The sequence below is a fragment of the Hippoglossus hippoglossus genome, chromosome 3 (genome assembly GCF_009819705.1).
Source record: "Hippoglossus hippoglossus isolate fHipHip1 chromosome 3, fHipHip1.pri, whole genome shotgun sequence".
NCBI classification, from domain to species: domain Eukaryota; kingdom Metazoa; phylum Chordata; class Actinopteri; order Pleuronectiformes; family Pleuronectidae; genus Hippoglossus; species Hippoglossus hippoglossus.
The window spans coordinates 31629367-31656059 of NC_047153.1; the positions used below are offsets into that span (position 1 = coordinate 31629367).

Here is a 26693-nt window from a genome sequence, read left to right on the forward strand (position 1 = left end):
TTTTGTAGATATGTTGATAAGAGACATTGTTACACCCAGCCTCATCCTTTAATCAGTATACTACAGAATAAATGCTCTATTTATATTATTTATATATATATTTAGATTTTCTAGTCTTGATGACCACTCAAAGTGGTTCATAGTACAGTATTGCCATACACACAGCTGAGACACAGCCCTTCATTTTTGACATGTTGTCTTCCTTGTTATTTTAGCCTGATAAACCAGTGCTTATGCTGCCCCAGATCACAAACTGGTTTTGAAACTGATAACTGCATGTCTGGGACCACTGATCTGATTGTTTATTCTGGCCCGCTTGGCTTCCGCCTCCTGCAGCTGTTTCCTGTGTTCAGTTCAGCACCAGTGTGGACCAGTACCAGTGGAAAAACAAGTTATTGGTATGTTTGGGGTCATTTCTGTTTTTCACTGTTCCCTCAGGAATTAAAACCTTTCCATGTGACTGTGTAATTATGCATCCATGAACTAGAATCAAAGGTGTGTGTGTGTGTGTGTGTGTGTGCGTGTGCGCGCGCGCGCGTGCAGCAGCAGCACGTTACAAATGAGCTTTTTGCCTGTAGTTTTACATTAAAATGACATCATGTCGTGATATTGTTTTAGTTGAGTGGCATCAATTAACATTGTGGAAGCTGTTGCCCTATTACATTACATTTAGCTGATGCTTTAATCCAAAGCAATTTACAATAAGTGCAATCAACCATGAGGGTACAGAACAAGAATCAAGGAAGTACAATTTTCTTCAAGAAAGTGAAACTACAAAGTGCTATAAGTAAGTGCTACTAAATTGTAACTTTAAAAAAAATTATTTAATGTTTTTATTCAAGGTATATTCGGAAGAGACTTTTTAGTCTGCGGTGGAAGATGTGTAGACTTTCTGCTGACCTGATGAGGGAGCAACAAGCCGATTGGCAAAGCGGAGTGAACGGGCTGGGGTGTAAGGTTCCGAATAAAGAATATAGTTTTAAATACATTTAAAAAGCACATTTTAAATTGAATTTGATTTGTATTCATTACATGATGCATTGACTACACATACCTGCTAGTAAAATTATCAACTATCTAATATACCTTTTATTTATAGCCTCATAGAAAAAAATGTGCTGTCCAAAGATGCACTGTATGAATGTTTGTAAATAGGTGAATGGCAAGTGCTTTGAATGGTCATCAAGATTAGAAAATCCCTACATAAATAGACCATTTACCATATTATGCAGGGACCTTGACACACACGGCAATGGGGTGGAACCTGAACCATGTTTGTTGGGTGGAAATAAAAAAACAAGTTCATAATATACATGAAACATATGAACATATAAAATATCAAGATTTATTGAAATATAGCACTATAATTGTACATGTTATGTTTGTGCATGGTCTCTAAGTTTAATGGAAGTATATCCAAGTTTGTGAAATGAAAGTCTCTGTGGCTGGCAGCAATATAACGAATTAATTCAATGTTTATAATGAAAACCAACAATCAGTGAGCACCTTACTGCTGGAGGCTCTCCTCTCAGAATGATGGGTTATACATAAACCATGATCAGTGTTTGGTTAAACCTGTCCCTTCCATCATAAGTTTCATGAGGACAAATGAGTAGTCTCATGTTTATACATTGTGTTGGCTGAGCTTCCAGAATCTTCTGCATGCTTGTTTCCGCTGTGCTGATCGTTGATATGTTGAGTCATGTCCTTGCGGTTGAATGATGTGTGACCACACTGCACACACGTGTAGCATCCTTTAGTGTGCTCCCAAAGGATGCGTCTGTTGCACACCATACCTAGCATAAGAAAGGACAAATTGATTTCTGAACAAAGGAATCATTTCAAATTAAAGATATTCTTTCATCATGACCTATGAGCCCCTTCATATATCAAAGAGCTCATAACACCATATTTTTCAAATACATCACTTCGCTCCCAAAACACAGGCTCTCTTGTGGTTCTAAGAATCTGTAAGAGTAGAATGGGAGGTAGAGCCTACAGCTACCAGGCTCCTCTCCTGTGGAACCAGCTCCCACTTCTATTACTAAAGGGATAGTTCAGTGAAAAATGAAAATTCACTCTATCTACTCATAACTACTCTTCTTTGACAGACAACACGAACAACCAATGATAATGAGAACAGCGCAGCACCAAACCAATCTTCTGGCTGGAATAGAGTTACAGCCAAGTCAAGTTAGGTGACGCACGCAGCACAGAGTGTAGGAGAAGGAGCAGTACACGTGCTAATGTTTGGGCTCCTGCATAGAAGTGAACGACTCATTGATACAGTCACTTATCATAATTGATCAATGTTTTCTGCTACATTCATTGTTTTAGCAGGTCTGGTCGTCCTGTGTCAGAGTCTCTGTCAGAGTCTGCTTCCTCCTCACTCCTCCTCTGACCTGCGCTCACTTCACACTTTAACAATAAACACCATCACTGATGGTGGACACAGTGAGTTTTTAGGACAGTTACAGGACTGACCTTTACTTTTATGAGAGTTTATGAGACACATGTTTATGAGTTTATGAGTTTATGAGACACATGTTTGAACCTGCTACACAACACGAGACGTAACGTGGCGCACACAACCAGGACATCAGGGTTAAAGTGACGGAACGATCCGGAGTCATGATCCGACATCATCGATTAATAACTATTTTACAATATAGGACTAGATGGTGAATATCCCATGTTATTGTCTGTATGTGAAGAGGGACAGAGAGGAGCGGACACACACACACACTCCTGCAGGCAGAAGTTTCCTCCGGCAGGTTGTGAGGTAAAGCAGGGTTTTAACTTCTTTGTTGCAGAAGAAGCGAAGCCCCGTTTATCCAGGAACATAAATATAAATTCAGCAGGTTTTTATAAAAATCTGTTCTACGTGTGAGTGATTAGAAAACATCAGAGGAGCAGAGTCACTTGTTGACCTTCAGAGTAATGCGCCTCACTGCAGAGGAGCTGATTTAAGATAAGATCCTTACACCAGGAAAATTCTGTTGTTACAGCAGCAGACAGTTCAGAATGAGATAAGAGAATAAATAAATAAAACAAATTGAATTTTTTTAATTCAATAAAAAAAAAATGCTGAGTAAGTACATTATGTTCACCTTTTCACTGTAGGGGTTTGTATGAAATGTTTTAATTGAAGTGCAGTGGCACAGGATGATTGTACAAGCAACTAAAAATCAGTTTTCAGCATAAGAAAAAATGTTTGTACATAAGAACATTGTACATAAAGTAGGGCTGCACCTATCGATTAATCTAGCAAATATTGTTTCGAGTAATATAACTATTTTTTATATAATACAATATATTAATCTACATTTAGCTGTCCAACAACAAAATACATGAAAACCAAAGTAAAATTCAAGTAACCTTCTGGAGGAATATAAACACTGTAAATTCAAGTTAGTAGCCTAGTAGTTTTATCAATGTCTGTATGATGTCAGAAACTGACAAACTAAAAAATTAAATAAAGTACAATTCAATAATATTTCAACCACGTTTATTAATTTTCACACTGAACTGGAGGGTACTCTAATAATAAAATAACATTTATTTTCTTGTTTCAAGTAAAATAAGGTTGTCCTTTAAAACAAAATAAAGAGCTTTTGAAAAAGGCATCTTAAAATAAAGTGCAGATTTAATCCTTTTCTGTGTTGAGAATCCTGTCTATTATTTTGAAATTGGCTATTCTACACTTTTACTTTAAGTACATGATTAGGGCATGGTATTGCCACTGATTTACCAAATCAATATATATATATATATATATATATATATATATATATATATATATATATATATATATATATATATATATATATAAATAAATAAATAAATAACAGTCTCTCAGAGCTGAAACATAATGGTTACAGAACTGCTCCTGGTCTCTCTCCCCTCTTTTTCCACCTACCTCTCCTCCCTTCCCCATTTTTCTCCGCTCACCCCAACCGGTCGAGGCAGATGGCCTTGTGTAACTGGAGCGGGTAAGAGGCCGTCACCACATGCATCCCAGACAACCTCCGAATAAAAATGTAAAGCCTTATATTATAGCACTTTTTGTGGACAATGTGTTACAGTTGCCCGATAAGACAATGTAGCAACGGTGACGTACTGGACTGATTCCAAAAGAGTACATTCCACACACACCCATACACATCAATTCTAGCTCTGCCTCCTCCAGACCAAATTCTAATGCTTCAAGTGATCACGTTTGTCCGGAGTCAAATTCATTACTAAGAGCAGTTGATCTCTTTTTCTCAGCTGACATCTCTGACTCGCTACAGTTCAATTGATTTGTTTGTCACTACAATATCAACACTGATCATCACATAATAATAGATACTTTTCTTAATGAGTTCAATCTTTCATCAGAGCAGCGCGCGCATTCGTCAGCCGTCCCGCTCACTCTTTACCTCTCTCTCTCGCAATGACACACAGTGTGATCGGACGTGTATAAACTCAGACCGGTTAAAAACCACAGAATCCGTAAACTTAGTTGTTGTATGTCGAGCTAGAGGAGATGGCGGCGCGGTTGATGCAGTGCACAGCGTGAATGATGGCGACACAGACAGGAGCAGTGAACTACTGACAGAGCTGCTAAAAAACTGTATCAAAAATAACTTCACGGCCCAAACATGCATGAAAAGACCCAAAATGAACACTGTAAGTGGACTTAGTGGAGCTGGGCATGCCTACCTGGGTGCGCCTTCTCCTTCGGGCTGTGGAGTCCTGTGATATCTGTGTCCGTAGCCAGGGACTATTTATATTTATTTATCGCAAGTCATATCGTCATTGCGTTATTCAACTATTATCTATAATCATATATCGCATGTTTTCCTAATATCGTGCAGCCCTAGTCCAAGCCACCTTTGAACTGTTTTTTTTGTCTGGACTCCACTGAAAAATCATTAAGTCCTGACCAAACAAGGTAGGTGAGGAGAAGACTCACCTTGATTCTTCTTCCAGATTGCTGAGGACCCAGGAGGAGAGTACGGGGTTGATACAGGAGCATGGTGGACAGGCTCAGGAGACCTGCTCTGTGTCTGGTTCTGACCCTGGGCATCAGAGAGGTCTGGGGCTGCTGATGGGCCATCCATGTTTAGAGATAGAGGCAGATTACAGGCTACATTTTTGAGCAAAGGCTGGGGAACTGCCTCTGTGAGTAGTTGAGAAGGGGGGGTTTCTGGGTGAGATGAGAAAGGGGGACTTAGGAGAGCAGCAGAGTCTGGCAGAGGAACAGCAATGTGGAAGGAACCCTCTTGGTTTGGGATTTGAGAGGACGGCTGCAGGGGTGTAGACATTGAATCCTTCCACTGGGGTTTCTGGTCCATGGAAATGGAGGCCACGTTTGGGTTGATCACGGTAGCAGGCTGAGGGGGCGTCTGTTCAGCTGGCTTTGTTTTGCCCCGTGGTACTTTGGAGCAGGTGTGCAGGTGAGTCAGGAGGCCACGGTAGGATCGCAACTTTGTGCGACAGCTCTCACACCTTCATAAAAGGGAGGCAATGTTACATGACTAAGGATATTTTACTAACGTGTACATGCATCTCAGCTGCGAGTAAAAAAAAAGACCCACTCACAAGTAGAAGATGTTGGGTTTGTGATGATGTCTCATGTGTTCCATCAGTTTCTGCATGTTAGGGAAGGAACCACTGCAGCCGACGGTGGAGCACAGCAAGATCTTCCCTAAAGAGAGCACAGTGTTCCCCTAGTGTCATGTGTTGCACCACATCTTACAGCTCCTCTTCACACCCGGACCAAAATTTATAGCCAGTAAAAATTAGGGTTAGGTACCGTTCACATTTGAACCAATAATGGTGCCGGTACCTAGAATTCAGTACCTTTACCCAACACTACTATTTTTCGTAACTTTACTCTCTCTGTACAACAACAAAAATGTCCGACCATGGTTTTTCCTGCAGCAAATTTCGAGCCACCTCCATAAGCACAATGGATACCGCTTATAGTGATCACGTTTGTGCCATTATAAACTAACTTAGGTGAAAATTTTACCAATTTTCCAATATTAACATTATAATCACTCATAATGCTGTTACTTTTATATAGGGGATATCATACTGATACACATGGAGCTGGAAAAAAACTTGGTTAACAGAAATGATAGGTGAACAATTTCTCTGTGACCTATACTTTCGTTAGCCCAAATCTCCCTAAAAGGGATAGTTCACCCAAACATTTTAATTCACTCATTATCTACTCACCACTATGTCATTTATATATAAATATATATAAGTACATTCGCTGGTTCCCTTTGGTGTCCCCTCTAGGAATGGCTCTTGAGAAATTTCTGTTTATCGTCTCCCACAGTGAGATGAAAGATCCGCCCCTGCCTGCCCTGGACAAATACTTCATAACGCAAGAGAAATAATCCTCTGTGACATAAATACTCATTTAACGCCAGCGTGTCTTTTCGCTGCCCACAACATAACAGAGAATCTCACCAGGGAGAGACTGAGCGGGGATTTCATGGTCCTGGATGTGACGGTCCAGGGTGCCGGTGTCTGTGTACACTCTCTTACAGCCGGGATACGGGCACGACGTCCTCTTGTTCCCTGAAAGAAATGAACGGTACTTGAACATGTCGCACGTAAGTGCATTAATAATACAACTGTAGGATAACAAATTATATTAAATTCACGACAAAACTTGACATTGTAGTTAGCATGCTAACTCGCTCGCCGGCTAGCTTCGTCACATCGCTTCTGTTGTTAATTACGTTAGCATGAAAGCGCGTGATGACTTCGGCGTGAATCTGTTTTATCTGAGCTTAAGTACAAACCTCCACTTTCCTTTTCAGATGCCTGCAACACTGTGCTGCCTGAAGACATTACAGTCGTAGAGTAGGTGCTCAGAAGTGACGACGATGGAGGAAGGTTAGTAAAGGACTACAGGAGCCAGAATGCACTGCGAACACAATCCTGCACGTACATACACTTCTTCTTCTTCTTCTTCTTCTTCTTCTCGGTTTACTGGCAGATTGCAAACAAATTAAGGTGCATACCGCCACCTACTGTACAAGTGTGTTTAACATCACATCACGTTACTTAACAAATTTCTCAAATTCTACCTATCAGCCCAGTGTCTTAAAAAAGTAGCGAGTACCTCCTGTCTCTAATTCCCTCTCCTTCTGTCCTCATCAAATTGTCTCTTGTAGATTGTATACTTTTTAAAACAGCCGCTGAGTCTGTGCCTAATACCACCCTGTCCGGTCTGACCTCCTACACCCACTGTAACCCAATAATGGCTGCTGTTATCTCTGCTGTGAATACAGATAGATGCTTGAATATTCTTTTGGAGATTGATATTTGGAACTCAGGGATAAACACGGCAATTCCTACGTAATTTGTCCTATGTGCTTTATACTGCAATCTGTCCACTTTTTGTAAATATCACTTTGCTGCTGCCCCTTAAACAATGCAGCCGTAGTTTATTAAAGACCTCATGCATGCCCTATAGATGTTTATTAATGCTTGTTTTCCTGCACCCCAGTCAAAGCCAGCCACTGCTCGTAACAGGTTTAAAACTTTTTAACATTTTGTCTCTAGATGGTTGATATACTTTCCATGTATATTTGTTATCAAGCAGGATACTTAAACTCATTTACCCTCTCCAGCTGACCATATAATGTTAGCTTCTCAGCATTTATTAGTGAACATCATGTAACAAGACCTGCTTGTTGATAGCTTGATGTATGTAAGCTAGGACCATTTTTCCACTTTCCTTATTGCTTTTCCTATAATTTCTAATACATGTGAGACATTTCTTCCCCTCATCCAGATAGTCCCATCATCTGCATATAATACAGATTGGATGCATGGTTCTTGGATGCAAGATTGCACTCCACAGAGGGACACAATTTTCTATTTCTAAGTCCCCTGATACCTCTGCTCCAAGCTTTGATATTCTATTCTATATTTATTTTATTTTAGTCGATATTTTTTTGCTTGTGTAATTTTCTGAGCATTGCTAGAAGAGAGCCTGTGACCCAAGCATTTCATTGCCAGCGACTGTTAAATGTAATTGTTGTGCATATGACAATAAACTCTTGAATCTTGAATCTTCACTCATATTTTCCTATCAGTTAAAAAGTCCTTAACCCAGTTATACATTGTTACAATACCCATACTGATCATTACTCAATAAACTTACATATATGTAAGTATGATTGCCTTTTTCCAACACTTTGGCATAACTGAACTAATCACTAGCTGCCCGAACCTTGCATAGCACAGCTGCTGGAGCTGTATATACACTACCTTGAGCTATTTTAAGTTCACACATTGTTATGTAGTACAGAGCTGTCTGGTCCTCCTCTCTCTTCTCCCTCACATTCTTATTTTCTCTGAGAACACATTCTTTCTGCTGTCTGTGGATAACATGAAGGTGTACCCCACTATGTACTGCAGCAAATACACACCTTTTTTCTCTGTCTGACACAGCAAGCCTGTCACCATTTGATCATTCCCATTCCCCCAAATAGGCTTTCTTTTTTACACCAGAGGTGAATAAATCCCTGCACCTGATTGGATTAGGATGTGGCAAAATGAATGGTGATTGGCTATTGTTAGTGAAAGATATAACGGTATTAAAAGTGACTCCAGGGCGGATCTGGGCCCATCTCGGGTGGGAAAATATCTTTTTAAATATAACGAGTTATTAGATGTTATGCTTAAGTTTGGACCATCAAGTTTTGTTAGCATAAGCTCACATGTGCGAACCCGCACATGTAGATGATGGTCCAGATTTACAAGAGACATTTTCAAAGTGGAGTTTTTATTTATCTCATGCCAAGTACACAGTTACACTTAAAGTTCATACAATAATGATACACAATTGTTTGCACTCTTGTGTTTTGTGCAGAATAATCTACTTATTGCATTGAATTAGGAAAAAAAAATCACTTATCGCATGAGCGGTCTCATGAGGGACCTGCTAGACTTTTTTAAAGGTGACTTTGTGCACAGAAATTTCTCATGCCTTAGATTACCTTAGATGTATACCCTACACATACATACTCAGGCTGTTTGACAGCAAAACTGTTAACATGCTCACTCTGTTCTTGATGGTGTAGATTCGGAGTATGGGGCATCCATGTTAAATGTCCTAACTATAGGCCTAACACAATACATAAATCCCTTACATTTGTCAAGCATTATAAATACCTGTGTCATTACTTTGTCAAAGTACTTTGGAGGAAATAATATTTATACATTTCATGCAATTATTTTAAACCCAATTCACTTGAGAATGAAGTCATACAAAGACATGCAAAACATGTATAATCCACAGAGTCGCCAGTAACACGATTGAAACAAAACTTTAATTACATTCACACCAAAATGCACACACGCAAAACACACAAATTGTAAAAATTGATTGTGTTCTTTTTTTGGCCGATGTCTATCTGCTGACAAATAAACAAGCAAACTGACAAAAACTTTACCTCCTTGGTGATAAATAAAAAGACATATTTATATTAATTTATTTAATAGTGATGTCTTTTGTTAAGGTGCAACAGCATCCTTTAGCTTGAAGTCATGTACCACAAACAATATCATTGAGCCACTTTAGTAAACAGCACTCTTGTAATGTAGCAGAAATCCTGACCATGGTAAAGAGTAAAACAGAGAATCAATATGATTTATTCTTACTATTCAATTCATTTTCATTTGTATTGCGCACTTTACATAGTAAGGTCAAGACCTTAAAATATGCTACAGAAACTCAACAGTTCCCATTGTGGAGTGAAAAAAATCCCTTTTAAGGGGGAGAAACCTTTATCAGAACCACACTCAGTATGGGACGCCATCTGCCTCGACCGGTTGGGGTGAGTGGAGAAAAATTGGGGAGGTGGGTGGAAAGGAGGGAGAGAAGAGAGAGAGGAGGAAGTCGAAGCGAGGGGGAAAGAGAGTTCAGGACCAGTTGTGATTCTTTCAAGGCTGAAGTGATTCTGTTTCAAATGAATCAAATCAAAACTGACATTTTTGTAATGCCAGAGATACTCCACTCGAACCCAATAATTTGTATTTTTCACTCTAGAGGATTTCTGTAAGATGAAAGGGTTATATATGTATTTCTCTGCATTAGTGCCCCACAGTGTTTCTAGGTCTGTGTATGGTTTCTGTCCAACCACTGTCTCCAACTCCCTCATATATGTTCAGACTGAATGAGAAGCAAATGTTAAAGATGCCATCATTGCTTACGAAGTCATTGCAAAGACACAAATTGAGACAAATATACACCAATATTTTTAAGGTAGCCCACACTTAGGAGAAAACACATCTGCACCATTTCATGTTTCGGCATGAATGACATTTTTGTTGAAGGTCCTGTGATCCCTGTAGTAAATGATACTAGTTTTTAATAAAGCTTGCTTTGTAAAAACTGGTCAAATGATTTCTGACAAGTTGAAGCGAGGAACCAAAACATTTTACTACAATACTTCCGCTTTCAAAGGTTGACACACTGTGTCAAGTTTGTTTCAAGTGTGACATCACTTAATGGCCATGATCATGTCTCACGCTCACCATAGGTTTCCCCCATTTAAGCCATGTATAGATTAAGTTATTTTGTTTTTCTTTACATGTTTTCGAAATTTATGCTTTGGATTGAACTATATAAATAAAACGTCTGTGGTCTCTTTTTAAGTCACTCTGATCAGACTTCCCAACAGAACCAAATAATTAAACCAGAGGTGAAGTTGTAAGTAAAACAAGATAAAAAAGGGCTGAAAAGGTCAGTCTTTAGTTCACATGCTCATCAGTGTCTGTGAATGGGTAAATGGAAAAATTGTACTGCAAAGTGCTGGTTATCAAGACTGGAAAAGTGCAAAACATTTATCATTCAATACAAGTGATTTTTTTAGCTCTGTTCGGGGTACTATCAGCTAGATGTTGTCTTCACATTGCAGAGCACATTTTAGGAGAGCTGGTCTCTGCGTTTGCCTTCTGTCTGATGCACTCTGAAAGATTAAAACAAAGGATACAGGATATCATGCATCTGCACACTCCACAACCACCACCACCTCCCAGACAGTAACACACACGAACTGGATCAGAAGAAAAACTGCAACTTTATAGTTCTTGATCTATGCATGGAGTAGGTTCAAATCACACAGTATGTGGCACTTGTATAAAATTGATGAATAATTAAATGCACTAAAGGACAGGAAGAACAAAAACAGTTTGAAGGGCTCACCTGCCAGGTCTGTGCGAGAGATCTCCACCAGCCCCTCATAGAGGCCTTTGATTGGGTTCTCCCCTGCCACCCCAACACCATGGAGCCAGATTAACAACATGCGGTGACCATGCTCTTTAAAGCTTTTCATACCTACAAGGTTAAATCAGAATTAAAATACATACCATTATGTTAGAAGAAAAAAATTCAAGTTAATAATTATCTGACAGAATCAGGGAGGTTACTGCATTTGCATATTTAAAAGGTTGTACATATTGAATGTCCCAAAATATCACAAGGTGTACCTCGGTTGTCTTTGAACATAGTTGCGTTGCTTTTCCACAGGAAGAGATACAAACAGTGCATAATAAAGTATTTCCAAACTAGATAAAAAAATTTAGTTTCGGTTGGTAGACTCAGTACAACACATATGTATGGAGATTGTGTCCTCAAGTATATTTATCCTTGTTTACTTTCTCCTTGTACCTTAATTTGATTACTCAGGGAACATTTGTTATTTGTACAAGCTTCAGGTCTGAGCTTTGAACATGGCACCATAGCATGTTAGAAGTGTTCATTCAGTATGTGTACTAACAAATCTTTAAACTGAACCCGTTACATTGAGTCACCAATGTCACTGAACACTGTCACTGAGCACAGTAACTACTGTCAGCTCCTTGTCAGTCATAATGATAAAACAATCATCATTCAATAGATCTGTCATAACAGGCTGCCGAGTCATGCGCAGAGTTAATCGTCAGTAGGGATGTGTCTAGATATGCTGTACATACTATAGTGCCAACCCAGTCTCATCTAAAAACATGTAATAGCTACGTTGGTCCACTGGGCAAAACGTAGGCATCTCACAACTTGGCTTCTGAAGTTGCTATGGTGGTTGCTCTAGACACTGCCATGCTGTAAACCACGTCGTAGCCTGTTGTTTGAATAATCATCCGTTCGTTGTGTCGTTGAGTGCACAGTTCATGCCTATAATAAGTCTCTCCCAAGCAAGGTATACATGGAGACACAACCAGATGCATTGCAGCAACAATAGAAACAAAGAGCACTGCTACCAATGCCTTGCCATCAAAAACCCCAAACGCAGTCCAAAGGACAACTTTTGTCTGTGAGGGGGAACAGGGACAGAAAGGGCCTCCTCCACTGACCAGGAGTGGTTAGTTGGAGGAAGCCTGAGACTGGGAGATATTGGTGGACGTGGGCCAGCGGCTTACAGTCCCATCACATATTGTCACTACCAGCCTAAGACCTGACCTGATACTCTGGTCCAACACCCTGCGCGTCCTCTACTTCGTAGAATTGTCAGTACCCTAGGAGGATAATGTTGATGAAGCGAATGAGATCTGATCAACCTGTGGTGGGCCTGCCTTAGAAGAGAGTGTCTTGTGATTAAAAGGCCGAAACACCTGATGACGCTAAGGTACACAACTGAAGACATGTCCCTAACATCCACTGGTGGTCACTAACATCTGATTACATCAACTGGTGGTCACTAACATCTGATTACATCAACTGGTGGTAGGCATTAATTAGTGTAGCAGAACGTACATTACGTATTCTCCATATTTTCCTATGTAAAAAAAGGGAAAGTGTTTAGTTTAAAAAGGCATAGAGGTAAGGATGTCTGATCTACTGAGCGACCACATGGCTTCCATAGTGCTGCTATACAAGCCAGTAGCCAGTCAGATTTACCTTTAGCCTCAGCGTACCCTCAAGTTCGGCCTGTATCATTGATTACAGGCCCAAAACACTTGATGGTGCTAAGGTGCACAGTTATGTTCTTAACATCCGCTGGTGGCCACTAACACCTGCTAACATCTACTGCTAGTTGATAACCTAAATTGTGCATAACACCTTCAAATGTACAAGGGATATTCAACACCTCGTCCTATATTCTCAACTTTATTTTATTAGGACTGCAATGTTGCTTATCGTTGCTATGGTGGTTGCTACTGACTCTGCAATTGCATAGTCACGTCTTGTTTGAATCATCGTTCATGCGTTGTGTCGTTCAGTGAGTCCATACAGGACGCCTTAAGCCATCTTTCTCTTACGCACCTGTCTTACGAAATAGATGTGCAAAGTGTTCCTCTGTTATGTATAATGATGACCCCATCAAACATCATGTTAGCATTCATTTGTTTTAGAAAAGGGCGATGTGGTACAGGTCAGTGGCCGCCAACACGAGACTCCACAAACAAGAAGAATGGCCCTTTACTCCTCAACAGGAAAAGGAGGGGCGAGGGAGATGATAAGTTGGACACACCTGTGAGCCAGAGGGTGAGGGAAAATCAAACAAAGGCAGCATGGAGTGGAAACATGTGAAGTGAGAGTAACTGTAGGAAGGAGATCACAAAAAAGTAGTTTCTGGAAAGTTGATCCAAGAACCGGCTGGATTTATTTCACAATCGTCCTGGACCATGAGGCAAGAAAGCTGATCCCTGGAGCCTGAAGTGGATTTAAAAAAAACATCTGACCTGCTCGGATTGGAACGTGATTCCCTCTTTCCTGGATGAACCAAACAAGCTAAGTCTCCCTATTGAAACTCTCCTGGCTTCACCGAATTCCCTTGGCCTCTAGAAACTTCACCCCTCATCTTCCCTCTACCTGGAGATTAAAGGACCGCCATAAAGAACACACATTTCCCTCACTTTACCTTTTCATTGGATCCTAACTCCCCTCTCCGACAAACACACACACACATCCCTCTTTACAAATCAAATTATGAACTTAATGCCATATTATATACAAACAGTTTTTTTCCTGAACACTCTCCCCACACACACAATCTCACACTTCATCTGAACTCGGACTATACTCACCATGAACTCTTAATGGAAACTTCTTCCATATGTTTATTTAATGGATGGTTAATTGTTCTTATTTGGAAATGAATTTGTTTGCTATAGATTACTGGATATTTTGGTCAATATGAGTTCTTTGTCTGTTTATTAATCATACCTATTTGATTTGATTGTTAACTTGATTGAATAATTCAATTGAAGCGAAGGTTGTTGGTCGGGCTGCCTTGGTCGACCGGGGTCGAGCAGGCTGTACCGGTAATGATCCTTCCGCAGGTTCACCTTCAGAAGCGTTGTTACGACTTTTACTTCCTCTAGATAGTCAAGTTTGATCGTCTTCTCGGCGCTCCGCCAGGTTATACTGTGGTCTATTAGTGTTCTTAGGCAGACACAAGAGGCACTTGTTTATTCTGTTGTGTTGGTTCTTTGTTGTCCCTAGAAGTTCAGATGCACTAGTCCATTACTATTTGAACCTCAGTATCTGGGGTTCTAAATTTGTAAAATTATACAGTATATCTATATTTTTGTTATAATTTTTCAGTCAGTTGAAATAAACCCTGAAGAGAACAATTGTTGGTTGTTTTGTGTCTGTAAAGACTATAAAAAGCACTTTGCATTTATAATTTTGGTACTTGTACTTTTACTTTTGATACTTAAGTACATTTCAACACCAGATACTTTTGATACTTAAGTACATTTAATATGAGCTACTTTAAGACTTTGACTCAAGTCATTTTCTTACGGGTGACTTTAACTTTTACCGGAGTCACTTTCAGGTAAGATATCTGTACTTTTACTCAAGTATGGCTTTCAAGTACTTTATACACCACTGATTGTGACAGATGGACAACCCGAACACATAATGCCTCTGGCCACTAGCTACCGCCGAGGCATAAAAATGTTTGTGTAGTAGACTTGATTTTATTGGTGTTACATTGGTAATCTTGTACGGATACACTAACATTTTTTATTTCACATTCTAGATGGCAATAAACTGAGACATCAACTCAGGAAAAAGATTTCTGTAGAAAAGAGGTTACCATCACTGAATACAATGAATGAGTGAGTTTTTTTTTAATCAGAAATCATTTCTGTGACATTACATTAAAAGATCTCCAGTATAAGCAAATATGTTATGAATTGGTCTACATCCAAATGTGAGGCTGTCCCACACCACATGGAGTTAAGATATAGTCCAGGTATGAACAGTTGATGGTGTTGAGGTATGTAGGCTTGCATATTTCAGAAAATCGTCTTCCTTGAATTTAAAACCTGAAATCACAGCAAGAAATCTCCAGATTTTTTTTTTACATATATTTATATTGTTTGTATTATATTTCCCTCAATGATGTACTTGAACTTCTTGAAAAGCTCTATATAAATAAGATGTATTATTGTTTTTTCATTGTCCTCTAGTATATGTTTTCCTAAAGGTCACAGTAAATACAGAAACAACGGTATGGTTCAGGTGACAATTGTCAATACGTGGAAGGTGAAGGTCATTTCCATGAGCTCAAGAGACACATAATGTGACTTAGTAGCACATATTTTTGGTCCTCCTAAAACATGCACCCACTAGGTACTAGGCACTAGGGGCTGCATTGGGGCTTAGGTGAAGGGAGCTGCAATGTTAAAAATCAAAGGGAAGACTGTGATATTGTTACGCAGACGACACCCAGCTGTACATGTCTATGAAGCCTGATGAATCTAATCACTTAGTTCAACTTCAGGATTGTGTCAAGAACATCAAGGCCTGGATGTCCCAGAACGTCTTACTTCTAAATTCAGACTAAACTGAGGTCATTGTAATTGGAGCTCAACATCTCAGAGAAACACTGTCTGACCAGATAGTCTCCTTGGATGGTGTTAGTTTGGCCCCTAGCTCCACTGTGAGGAACCTTGGAGTTATGTTTGACCAGGACATGTCATTTGACCCACATTTAAAACAAGTCTCTATAGACAGCTTTCTTCCACCTGCGCAATATCAGGAAAATTAGGAACATCCTGTCTCAGAAGGAAGCTGAGAAACTAGTCCATGCATTTGTTACCTCTAGACTGGATTACTGTAATTCTTTATTATCAGGATGTCCCAGTAAGTCTGTTAAAAGCCTCCACTTGGTCCAAAGTCGGAGTCGCGATGCATCTAAGAGAAATGTCCACAGCTCTAGTGCTCAGCATGTGCACAGCATTCAGGGCCTCAGTTATTGCAGCACAGGCTTAATTTTTGTTAAAACATCGTCACTCCGGAGGGCACGCTACCGACATTTTTTTATTTTGTGGCTTCCTCCTCCGACGCCTTCAATTTCTGCTGTTGTGAGATTCTTGTGTTTTTTACCTTTTGGGGCCGTCTCTCATAACTTCAACTGTTGAGCACACCGCTCTCTTCATGACAAACGTATGTCCTTACATGGAGAAATAGAGGCTTGGCGGTATGCAAATTGCAGAGAGCGTAATCGCGCCTGTCAATTTAGAATGATTCTGATTCACAAACATACGCATGGTAGTGAGAACCAAATCGGCTGGTGCGCACATGTCATGAATCCGGCGGCGATTTTGCGCACGCACTTATTTTCTGCGGAGAGCAAGAATATTTCTGCGCACATATTAGTAAATGAGGCCCAATGATCTGAATATCTTTAATTTATTATCTAGGGCAGCAGGGCTCCATCTGATTGGCCAAATATTTTGACATGCAGAGTGTGAATACATGGCACATTGAACACCATTTATCGCAGTCCAAGCAGTCTTTTGCGTATATCGTGCATGTTGATATCGCGATGACGGTAAATTTTAGATATATTGTGCAGCCCTAGTGCCTGTGCTTTAAAACCCATACGCATGATCTCAGTTGTTTCCCCGTTCTAAAGCTAAATAAGGTTTGCTTCCATCTAGTGGTTAATTTTTTCCAACAAGCTGACCAGTTGTTGGAGTGGAAGTCGACTGTTAATCGATTAGTTGTTGTAGCTCTAGATTGACACACCCAGTATCTTAGCGTTTGCAGTAGGGTCCCATGATCTCCATGATGCATGTGCTGAATGTGGCATCTATTGCACTTCTGTCCGTCCTGGGAGAGGGATCCCTCACATGTGGCTCTCTCTGAGGTTTCTACGTTCTTTTTACCCTGTTAAAAGGGTTTTTGGTGGTTTTTCCTTAATCTTGTTGAGGGTTAAGGGCAGAGGATGTCACACCTTGTTAAAGCCCTATGAGACTAATTGTGATTTGTGAATATGGGCTATACAAATAACAATTTGATTGATTGGATGCATAGCTTAGGTAGGAGTATTAGGATGTTCACTGACAATTGATTATCAAATTGTGCAACAATTCTAACATTATTATATGAGGTCAGATTGAGAGTAAGTTTACACTTAGGTGCTTTGCATTGACCATTTATGGTTGAATGTGGGCGTGTAGAGGGCGGGATAGAAGAGGGTGTCTTGTGATTAAAAGGCTGAAACACCTGATGACGCTAAGGTACACAACTGAAGACATGTCCCTAACATCCGCTGGTGGTCACTAACATCTGATTACATCAACTGGTGGTAGGCATTAATTAGTGTAGCAGAACGTACATTACGTATTCTCCATCTTTTCCTATGTAAAAAAAGGGGAAAGTGTTTAGTTTAATGAATTGTGTTTTCCATTACTACAACTCTCTATATTGTCTATAATTCTTAAGGTCTCGGCCTTACTATGGAAAGTGCCTTGAGATTATATATGTTATGATCTGGCCCTAGTCAAATAAAATTGAATTGAATTGAAGCAGGTGGACATAAAGTAGTTAAATGTCACCCACTTCTGGCATTCCCATGTAAATGAATCAACTTCTGTCTGAAGCTCCATAATCAAGTACAGACATGAGTTGGTTTGAACTTACAGCTGCCAGATTCATGTATTATAAGAGACTCAGCCACTGCTGGGAAGCTTTTGAGGAAAAACACGACACAAGGGTTTTTAATGATCTAGAATCTACCTGTTAAAACTGATGCTCAGTGCATCTGCATGTGCATAGCTCACCTGTCCACTGTTGTTCTATAGCTCGTATATGTGCATCACTGAAGTCCCATTGCTGAGCCAGAATCTTCCATTCCCCGCGGCAGAGGTGCTTAGTGGCCAAGGTCCACACGACAGAGCGGAGGTGCTGTGTCTCTGGTTGGTGGTCCTGCTTGAAGCTCAGAGGCCTCCCCACCCAGGAATCCTGATCACTCTCCATATGATCCTGAAGTGGAAGCCAATTTGCATATAGGTATACAGTACATGTGGTACACATACTGTACAAAGCATTTGAAGTTACACAAACATTACAATCTATCAACAGTAACAATCCCAGCACACAACATCATATCCAAATGGTTATGGTTGCTTTAGAATAGCGTGCCCTTTGATTTACAGAAGTGAAGGTAACAGATAAACAGATACCCTAACCCTAACCCTACTGCAGGATAAATAAATAATTTTACCATCAACTTCCTAATATCACAAACATATCCTAATCTTCAGCTAATACAGTAGTATGTGTAGGTAACAAATCTCATACCACAGCCAAATCACAATTTTGGTACAAAGCCATCATGAAAAGGGCTGCTGCAGTCTGAACTAAATCTTGATAGAGGCTTTGTTTTGTATGCAGTCCTTACTGAAAAGTGTGCTTCACATCACTCAGTTGGTACTCTATAATTCTTTTGAAAAAAACTAAAGCTCTAAGAAGAGAAAGCATTTTATGTTTTGTGTTGTTCTATTTAATTAAGTTATTCTAGGTGATTCATTGCAAATCCACACCCAGTGATGATAAACTCACCTTCTCCCATTTATAGAAACGGTCGGCTTTGATGATCATGTCAACCAGGATGACATGGTTTCCTCTAGCTGCCACCTCCAGACAGGATTTCCCCTGCTGCGTATAATCATTATTAATCATCATATAATCATCTGTGCTAAGCTCAGGCAAAAAATAAGAAAATAAAAAAAAGAATCAATCAACTCAACCTTATTATATTTACAAGAGGAAGAGAAAAAAGGTGAAAAAAAACTGTTGGCCCTAGACCTGTTGATGATCAGATTCAGGGGCAGCCACCAGCAGCAAGGGGCTAATGCAAAACTTTCAAGATGACATCCTATGACACTTGAGGATGGCAGAGTTTTCAAAGGTGCAGATTGTCCCCAGAGAGGCTAAGGGAAAAAGGGAGATGAGCAGCGTGTGCGCTGTGATTTTATTGAGGACCGCAGTCTTTGTTATTTCCTGACTGCCTATTAAAGGACATACAAAATTAACTATTCAAAAACTAGAAAGTAAGATGAAAGATCCAAACATCTGCTGTGGATGTCTCAAGAAATAACTACCACAAATGGAGCAACGCCTGCGAGTTAGTGCAGACAGCCAACTCGAGCTGCGCTGCTCCAATCATGTGACATACATCACATGACATACTTCACTCTCCTCAATCATCAATAATACACACCCACACCTTATCAGGTGGTCTATTTAAACAGAGAAAACCTCCCATCACTCCTTTGCTTGCCCCGCTGCTGCCGCAGTATTGCTGCCAGTTGCTTCAGCCCCTCCACCACCCCAGCCTCCACCTGTAGGCTCCAACGGGGGTTATAAGTATTTGCTCATCACTCCCATCATATCTATGTAATCATATGGGGGAGTGATGAAGTTGGAGCTTAGACACCAAACACTAACATGTTCTACTGTTGCAATAAACATTTGAAGGTGAGTTGTCGGACTGAACTACCAAATAACTTACTTTAAAATGTTTTGGGGGGTATCAAATGTCAAAAGTAATTACAAGAATAACAGTAACAGGTAATAAACCCAAACACATGAAATGTAACTAACTACACTGACTTAAGTACTATATTTGTACAATGTACAATTTATTGATTTCACATTAGGTTACATTATACTTCAACCTCACTATATTTCAGAGTGAAATATTATTTTCATATTTTTACTTCACTAGATTTATCTGACAGCTGTAGTTACTGGCCATGTTGCTGATAACAAAAAGGTGATGTGTTTATGAGATATGCTGCACTATCGCAGTATAAACAACACAGTAAAAACAGAAAGTATATTATTAAGTATATTACGCAGTTCACATGGGCTCGCCAGGTGGTGCGGTGTCACCTGTGAAATGTTTTGTATGAGCAGTTCTTGAGACCCTGATCCTGACCCCCCTCGACATCATCAGTAACTTTGAGAACCCAGTGACATCACAGAATGATACTGTGAATCATCCGATCTTGATGGTGGATCATGATCGTGGTGGCTGCTGACCATGGACTATGATTACAACAAGACTGCTTGATACAATATTTCTCCTCAGATACTCGACCATTACTGACAATAATCCATCAATTCATTGACCTTCCATTATGTTACAAAGTGTTTATTCTAATCAATCTTGCAAATACCCTTATCTTTATGATGTTCTTCATTACACGTGGCATCTATTGCACTTCTGTCCGTCCTGGGAGAGGGATCCCTCACATGTGGCTCTCTCTGCGGTTCCTACGTTCTTTTTACCCTGTTAAAGTTAGTTTTTTTTGTAGTTTTTCCTTACTCTTGTTGAGGGTTGAGGGCAGAGGATGTCACACCTTGTTAAAGCCCTATGAGACAAATTGTGATTTGTGAATATGGGCTATACAAATAAAATTTGATTGATTGATTGAATAGAACAAAGTACCCCATCAAAGTATTTTTTGTAACAATGCCACAAAGGCATCACCCTATCATTGTATGATCATGCTACATGCAACACTGATGCAAATCATCTGCGATATCATCAGTGAAATCACATTTTTAATTAATGACAGGCACATTTTGAAGGGGAAATTAGTCCAACTTCTAGACCTATTAGAACCCATTACCCCATCACACTGAAAAAACTGTAAATCGTGACCTTTGAAAAGCTTTATTCTGTCCTTATTGTATGTATGTGTTGTGTGGTACCTTGTCAGTCAAATTAAGGTTCATCCCTGAAATCAGCATCATCTCAGCCAGGTCCTGCCAGCCATGTTCTGCTGCTATGTGCAAAGCGGTCTGCTGTCTCTGTGAACCACATGAGATAGATCTGTTAGGTAATGTCATTCCAAAGTAGCCTTGCTAAAGAATAGCGCTGATCACTTCGGATTGGATAACTCAGGATGCATGTTCATACCTGGTCTGTAAGGGTCTTAGTTTTCCCCATTGTAAATAATGTTTTGACATGTGAAGAAATTTGGGATAAATTCCCTGATTTGCATATTTCTTTTGGATATGATACCCTCATTAGCATGTTCATTTAGTTTGAATTGTGATTCTGACTAGTTATGAAAGAAGTTATAGATATCCTTAATATAATGAATACAGTTTCCACAAGTTACATTTAAGAAATGCAATTCTAGATATATGAAATTATATTCTTAATTATCAATATCATCAGGCATTTAATTTTGTATATACATAGAATTGCATTAATGAAATCTGTAACTTGCCACTAGTAAGAATTTCAAGTTGACATTTAAAATTTGCATTTTGGCTAGTGAGAATTGACCATCATTAAGTAGAATTGCTAAAAGTCAAAATTACATTGGATATGGCATTATAACACATCGAAGTTGTTAAGTACAGACATCTATGATTCAGTTTGAGTAGTAGTCACTGGAATAAGTTGTAATTAAGTTAAAGATATCTATTAAGCTAAAGATAACTGACTGAGGGCATTTTCATAATTTATAAACAAATTGTTAATATCAAGAATTAACATTGTGACCAGTGAAACTGTGCTTTATAACAGACAAATAAGTTGTAAGGAAGGGGCATTCCACCAATTAAGATTATTTTTGCCTAGCCTGGAAAGAGAGCTTAATAGAAGAAAGCCGACTGAAATGCCAAAACCTCCTATTATTCATCATTACTAGAAGAAAACAAGAACAACCTTGATGGTTCCTCTTTAGAACTTTAGCCAGGCTGACAGAGAGTCATAGCTCTTCTCAGCCACTTAAACCTTTAACTCTTTGCAGTAATAATTTCTTGAACTGAACTTAATCGTCCATTATGTTCCCAAATGAAACTGGACATAGCCAGTGTGTGCATTGTTGCCAAATTTGGTCGCTTATTATTTTAAATAATCTGCAATATCGTAAAACTTTCCATAACATTAACTGCACAGGCTTACGAATAACTGAGCATCATCAACTTTTGTATAGCTTAGCTAGGCTAGCACGCTGAGGTTCTGTGTGTTCCCTGGAGTACTTTAATAAAGCTGAGAACTACAAACTGCCATCCTGTCTCCAATTATATGTCCCAGCAGTATAATGCATTAGAAGATCCAACTAACACAGTAGCATGTGTCTGGAAACAATTTCTATCAACTGTGACTGTACTTGAGCACCAAGCATCACTGATGTAAACATAATGTAAGGTGGAGACGGGCTTCTCTTAAGATGTGGCATGAAGGACCAACTTCTTTTCAAGTGACTTAAAAAAACAGAAGCCCAAAGTCGTGGCCTTAACAACTCTGACTAAAGGTCAAGCATCTGTTTACCGACCAACTCAAGACAGTAGACCCGATGATCACACCGCTGTGCCAGGCTTTAGACTACCTACCTAATTAACATATGAACACAGAAATACTGAAATAAATAAATATAGAAATACAGAAATAAATGAACAAGTGAGTGAGACGGAGAAAGGGAGAGAAACAGAGGAGTGAGACGGAGAAAGTTGAGAAACAGGAGTGAGACAGAGAAAGTTGAGAAACAGGAGTGAGACGGAGAAAGTTGAGAAACAGGAGTGAGACGGAGAAAGTTGAGAAACAGGAGTGAGACGGAGAAAGGGAGAGAAACAGGAGTGAGACGGAGAAAGGGAGAGAAACAGAGGAGTGAGACGGAGAAAGGGAGAGAAACAGGAGTGAGACGGAGGAAGAGAGAGAAACAGAGGAGTGAGACGGAGAAAGGGAGAGAAACAGGAGTGAGACGGAGAAAGGGAGAGAAACAGAGGAGTGAGCCGGAGAAAGTTGAGAAACAGGAGTGAGACGGAGAAAGGGAGAGAAACAGGAGTGAGACGGAGGAAGGGAGAGAAACAGAGGAGTGAGACGGAGAAAGGGAGAGAAACAGGAGTGAGACGGAGGAAGGGAGAGAAACAGAGGAGTGAGACGGAGAAAGGGAGAGAAACAGGAGTGAGACGGAGAAAGGGAGAGAAACAGGAGTGAGACGGAGGAAGAGAGAGAAACAGAGGAGTGAGACGGAGAAAGGGAGAGAAACAGGAGTGAGACGGAGAAAGGGAGAGAAACAGAGGAGTGAGCCGGAGAAAGTTGAGAAACAGGAGTGAGACGGAGAAAGGGAGAGAAACAGGAGTGAGACGGAGGAAGGGAGAGAAACAGAGGAGTGAGACGGAGAAAGGGAGAGAAACAGGAGTGAGACGGAGGAAGGGAGAGAAACAGAGGAGTGAGACGGAGAAAGGGAGAGAAACAGGAGTGAGATGGAGAAAGGGAGAGAAACAGAGGAGTGAGCCGGAGAAAGTTGAGAAACAGGAGTGAGACGGAGAAAGTTGAGAAACAGGAGTGAGACGGAGAAAGGGAGAGAAACAGAGGAGTGAGCCGGAGAAAGTGGAGAAACAGGAGTGAGACGGAGAAAGGGAGAGAAACAGAGGAGTGAGACGGAGAAAGGGAGAGAAACAGGAGTGAGACGGAGAAAGGGAGAGAAACAGAGGAGTGAGACGGAGAAAGGGAGAGAAACAGAGGAGTGAGACGGAGAAAGGGAGAGAAACAGGAGTGAGACGGAGAAAGGGAGAGAAACAGACGAACAAAGTGGGGGAGTTGGATATAAGAGGGGAAGAAAGTGATTCTAAAACTGTTCAATTGTTAAGATGTGTTGAGATTTATTATCTGTAAAATTGGTTGAGACTTTTGAGTCAAGATGTGAAACAGAAAAAGGGAAATTCAAGCTTTTGCTCCCTTTATTTTATTTTTCTGAAGTTAAGCCCTTTATTTGAACATGCACAATTTTCACATTTTATTTATTTTCTCTTATTTTGAAATGCAGCCCTACTTTTATTTAGTTAATGAGAGAACATTATACATATCTGCAATCATACATATATGTTCAGTTCTATGTTACGTGACAATAAATATTGTCAAAGTTTTTGAATCGTACTGAATTCATTTGATTTGACAGTCAGGTATTTAGTACATGCAGATGTTGATACAACTACTAGGCTACTTAAATATATATCACACTAAATAGTTAGACATTATGATCTTCCGGACCTTTGCTTCAAGAAATTTTCTCCAACTGGACCTCTTTAAATTTTAGTTGAATACCCCTGCTCTAGACCCTGCACCCTAATGCCTTTCATAGCCATCTTTGGGGATTTTTAACCATGTTATCCTGACAACATCTCTGCCCACTTTCAAGCAGTTTATGGACTGTAAGACAAGGGAAAACAAAACACTGGACTTGCTATATGTATAACATCAAAGAAGCATACAGCTCCAGAGTTCTCCCTCCCCTTGGCAGATCAGATGTCAACCTGGTCTACCTCAAGCTCCTCTACATTCTTGCAGTTCCACAGTAACTAGTGATCACCAGAACTCGAGGAGGAAGGTCTCATGAAGCTGATCAGACTCTACAGGGCTGAGCTGAGGTGAATGACTGGGATGTTTTATGTAATGCACATGGGGAGGATATAGAGACAGTAAGCTGGGGAAGCAGGGTGAAGGAAGCTGGCACTAACAGACTCAGCAAGCTCATCAGGAAAGCTGCCTCTGTCCTGGGGGCTGAACTTGAGTCTCTGGTTGAGTGACAGATAGGAGGATGCTGAGGAAACTACTCCGTATGCCTCTCAATCCCATGCATGCTATACTGCTGACACACCCCAGCACCTTCAGAAGTAGACTGAGACTACAGAGGAGCAGCGCAGAACGCCAGAGGAAGTCTTTTCTTTCTGTGTCCATCAAACTGTACTACTCGTCTCCCTTCTGCAGGGACTACCACGGATAATCGGACACTTAGAAATAACACCAGCAACATCTACAATAGAAGTTGTTTTTCCTTTTTTCATGAGCAAGATTACCACTAATGTGCAATAATACCATTCACATGCAGTACTACTGTTTTTTTCAACATCATATTTCAATATGTGCAATATTCAATATCATGTGCTATATCCCATATTATTTACTCTTATTTTATGCTTATCTTATTCTCGTCCCTATTTATATTTACCATTAGGCACTGGTACTGCATTACTCGGTTATTATTATTTTCAGTTTATATTTTTAGAATTAATTCTTTATTGTTTTATTCACTGTATTCTATTCTATTCTATATTGTATTCTTACTCTTATCTTGCTATTATCATTATTATTGTGTGAACCAGTGCAGCTGGAGGTGCTTGTACTCACACTGTCAGTGAGGTCGAGGTCACAATCAGCATCTATCAGCAGCCGTAGAACCTCAGTGTGATTGTTGAACACAGCCATGTGGAGTGGCGTGTTCTGTTGCTGAATAAAACACAATGATAAAGAAAAAGGTTCTTTTTTAGGAAAAGATAAATGGTAGCACTTTACTATCAACTCCCCTCTTTATCATTTACAATACGGACATATACATGTAGTGTATACATTTACTGTATGCATGCACCAGTTTGAAATCTAAAACTGGCAACTTTGAAAACTAATGTGTTATACACAGATCTTGCCACTAACTAATAACACTATTGAACAAATCCCCTATATTTATCACACACTTTAATTTATATAATCTAAACCATTTTAATTATAAATAACTAAACCTATAGGTTCAGTGTATGTGCTCCATCATTTAAAACCAAATTTAAAATCTTTACAAATGCTCTACAGCAGTGATCGCGATCAGCTGGTGGATGCAGAACATATTGTTGAACTGACAAGCTAAATATTGTGCATTGAACAGATTTTGTAAATATTAATTGATATTAATGTGAATATTGTGCATTGAATAGATAAAGTTGCATAACTGCCTTTTGTTGTGTATATGTATGCTCTTCATTAAGCCTTAAACATAAATTAGGTATCACGGTGGTAGATCTCAGCTTACATTTCAAATTAAAAAGTGATCTTGGGCTCGAAAAGGTGCGTTATCACTGCTCTACAGCATTGATTCAATCATAATTCTGCATACACATTACATAACCAAAGTCCTGAAGTGTCAACAATAATTAAATGGGACATTTTGTGATGGAGGTTTTACATTGTGGGTGCTTGTGGCTCATTAGAGGGTCGTCCACTAACCAGAGGGTCAGCAGTTCCATCCTAGTCTCCCTCATTTTGTGTGCCAAAGTGTATGAACGTGTGTGTGAATGGGTGAAGTGCAAAACTGTACTGTGAAGCACTTTGAGTGGTCATCAAGACTAGTAAATAAATATGGATCATTACATGGAGGCTGTGATTATGGAGGAAGAGCAGTTCAACCACTATTAAGTGGTTGGATCCCCTATTCCTCCAGTCTAATACTGAACCATAAATAGCCCCTGATGGCTGTGCCATTACTGTGTGAATCGGATGTATGTGTGATAGAGAATAATTTTGTGAATGTGACTTGTGAAAACCAGGTGTATGTTTACCCCCCACCACAATGCCAAAAAACTAAGGGAAAAAGTCAGAGGCACCTGGAAATGCCAACAAAGCCAGCCCCGTTGTGCA

At 39.8% G+C, this 26693-nt stretch overlaps 2 protein-coding genes across 7 annotated transcripts in view; both read right to left on the reverse strand.

Annotated features, from left to right (window-relative positions):
• Positions 1-1326: 1326 nt before the first annotated feature.
• Positions 1327-6951, reverse strand: znf414 (zinc finger protein 414). 2 transcript variants are annotated; one of them, XM_034581561.1, is made up of 5 exons: positions 6807-6951; positions 6469-6579; positions 5587-5692; positions 4958-5493; positions 1327-1796 (listed from the first exon to the last, which is right to left on the reverse strand). In XM_034581561.1, exons 1-5 carry the CDS (start codon positions 6853-6855, stop codon positions 1597-1599), a joined length of 1002 nt encoding a protein of 333 aa, XP_034437452.1. In that variant the 5' UTR covers positions 6856-6951; the 3' UTR covers positions 1327-1596. The 2 variants fall into 2 exon arrangements, with proteins under 2 accessions (XP_034437452.1, XP_034437454.1); XM_034581563.1 differs by having other exon boundaries at positions 5587-5687; positions 6807-6827.
• A 3904-nt stretch (positions 6952-10855) lies between these two features.
• ankdd1a (ankyrin repeat and death domain containing 1A) overlaps positions 10856-26693 on the reverse strand; it is a 45775-nt gene continuing 29937 nt past the window's right edge. For 4 of the 5 annotated variants that reach the window (XM_034581548.1, XM_034581547.1, XM_034581545.1 and 1 more), the window contains 6 exons: positions 25416-25514; positions 20981-21079; positions 18821-18916; positions 18040-18220; positions 11225-11356; positions 10856-10988 (listed from right to left, as the gene is read on the reverse strand). In XM_034581548.1, coding sequence (XP_034437439.1) covers positions 10927-10988; positions 11225-11356; positions 18040-18220; positions 18821-18916; positions 20981-21079; positions 25416-25514 — 669 coding nt within the window. In that variant the 3' untranslated portion in view covers positions 10856-10926. The remainder of the gene's footprint in view (positions 10989-11224; positions 11357-18039; positions 18221-18820; positions 18917-20980; positions 21080-25415; positions 25515-26693) is intronic. The other variant, XM_034581546.1, reaches the window with a different exon arrangement.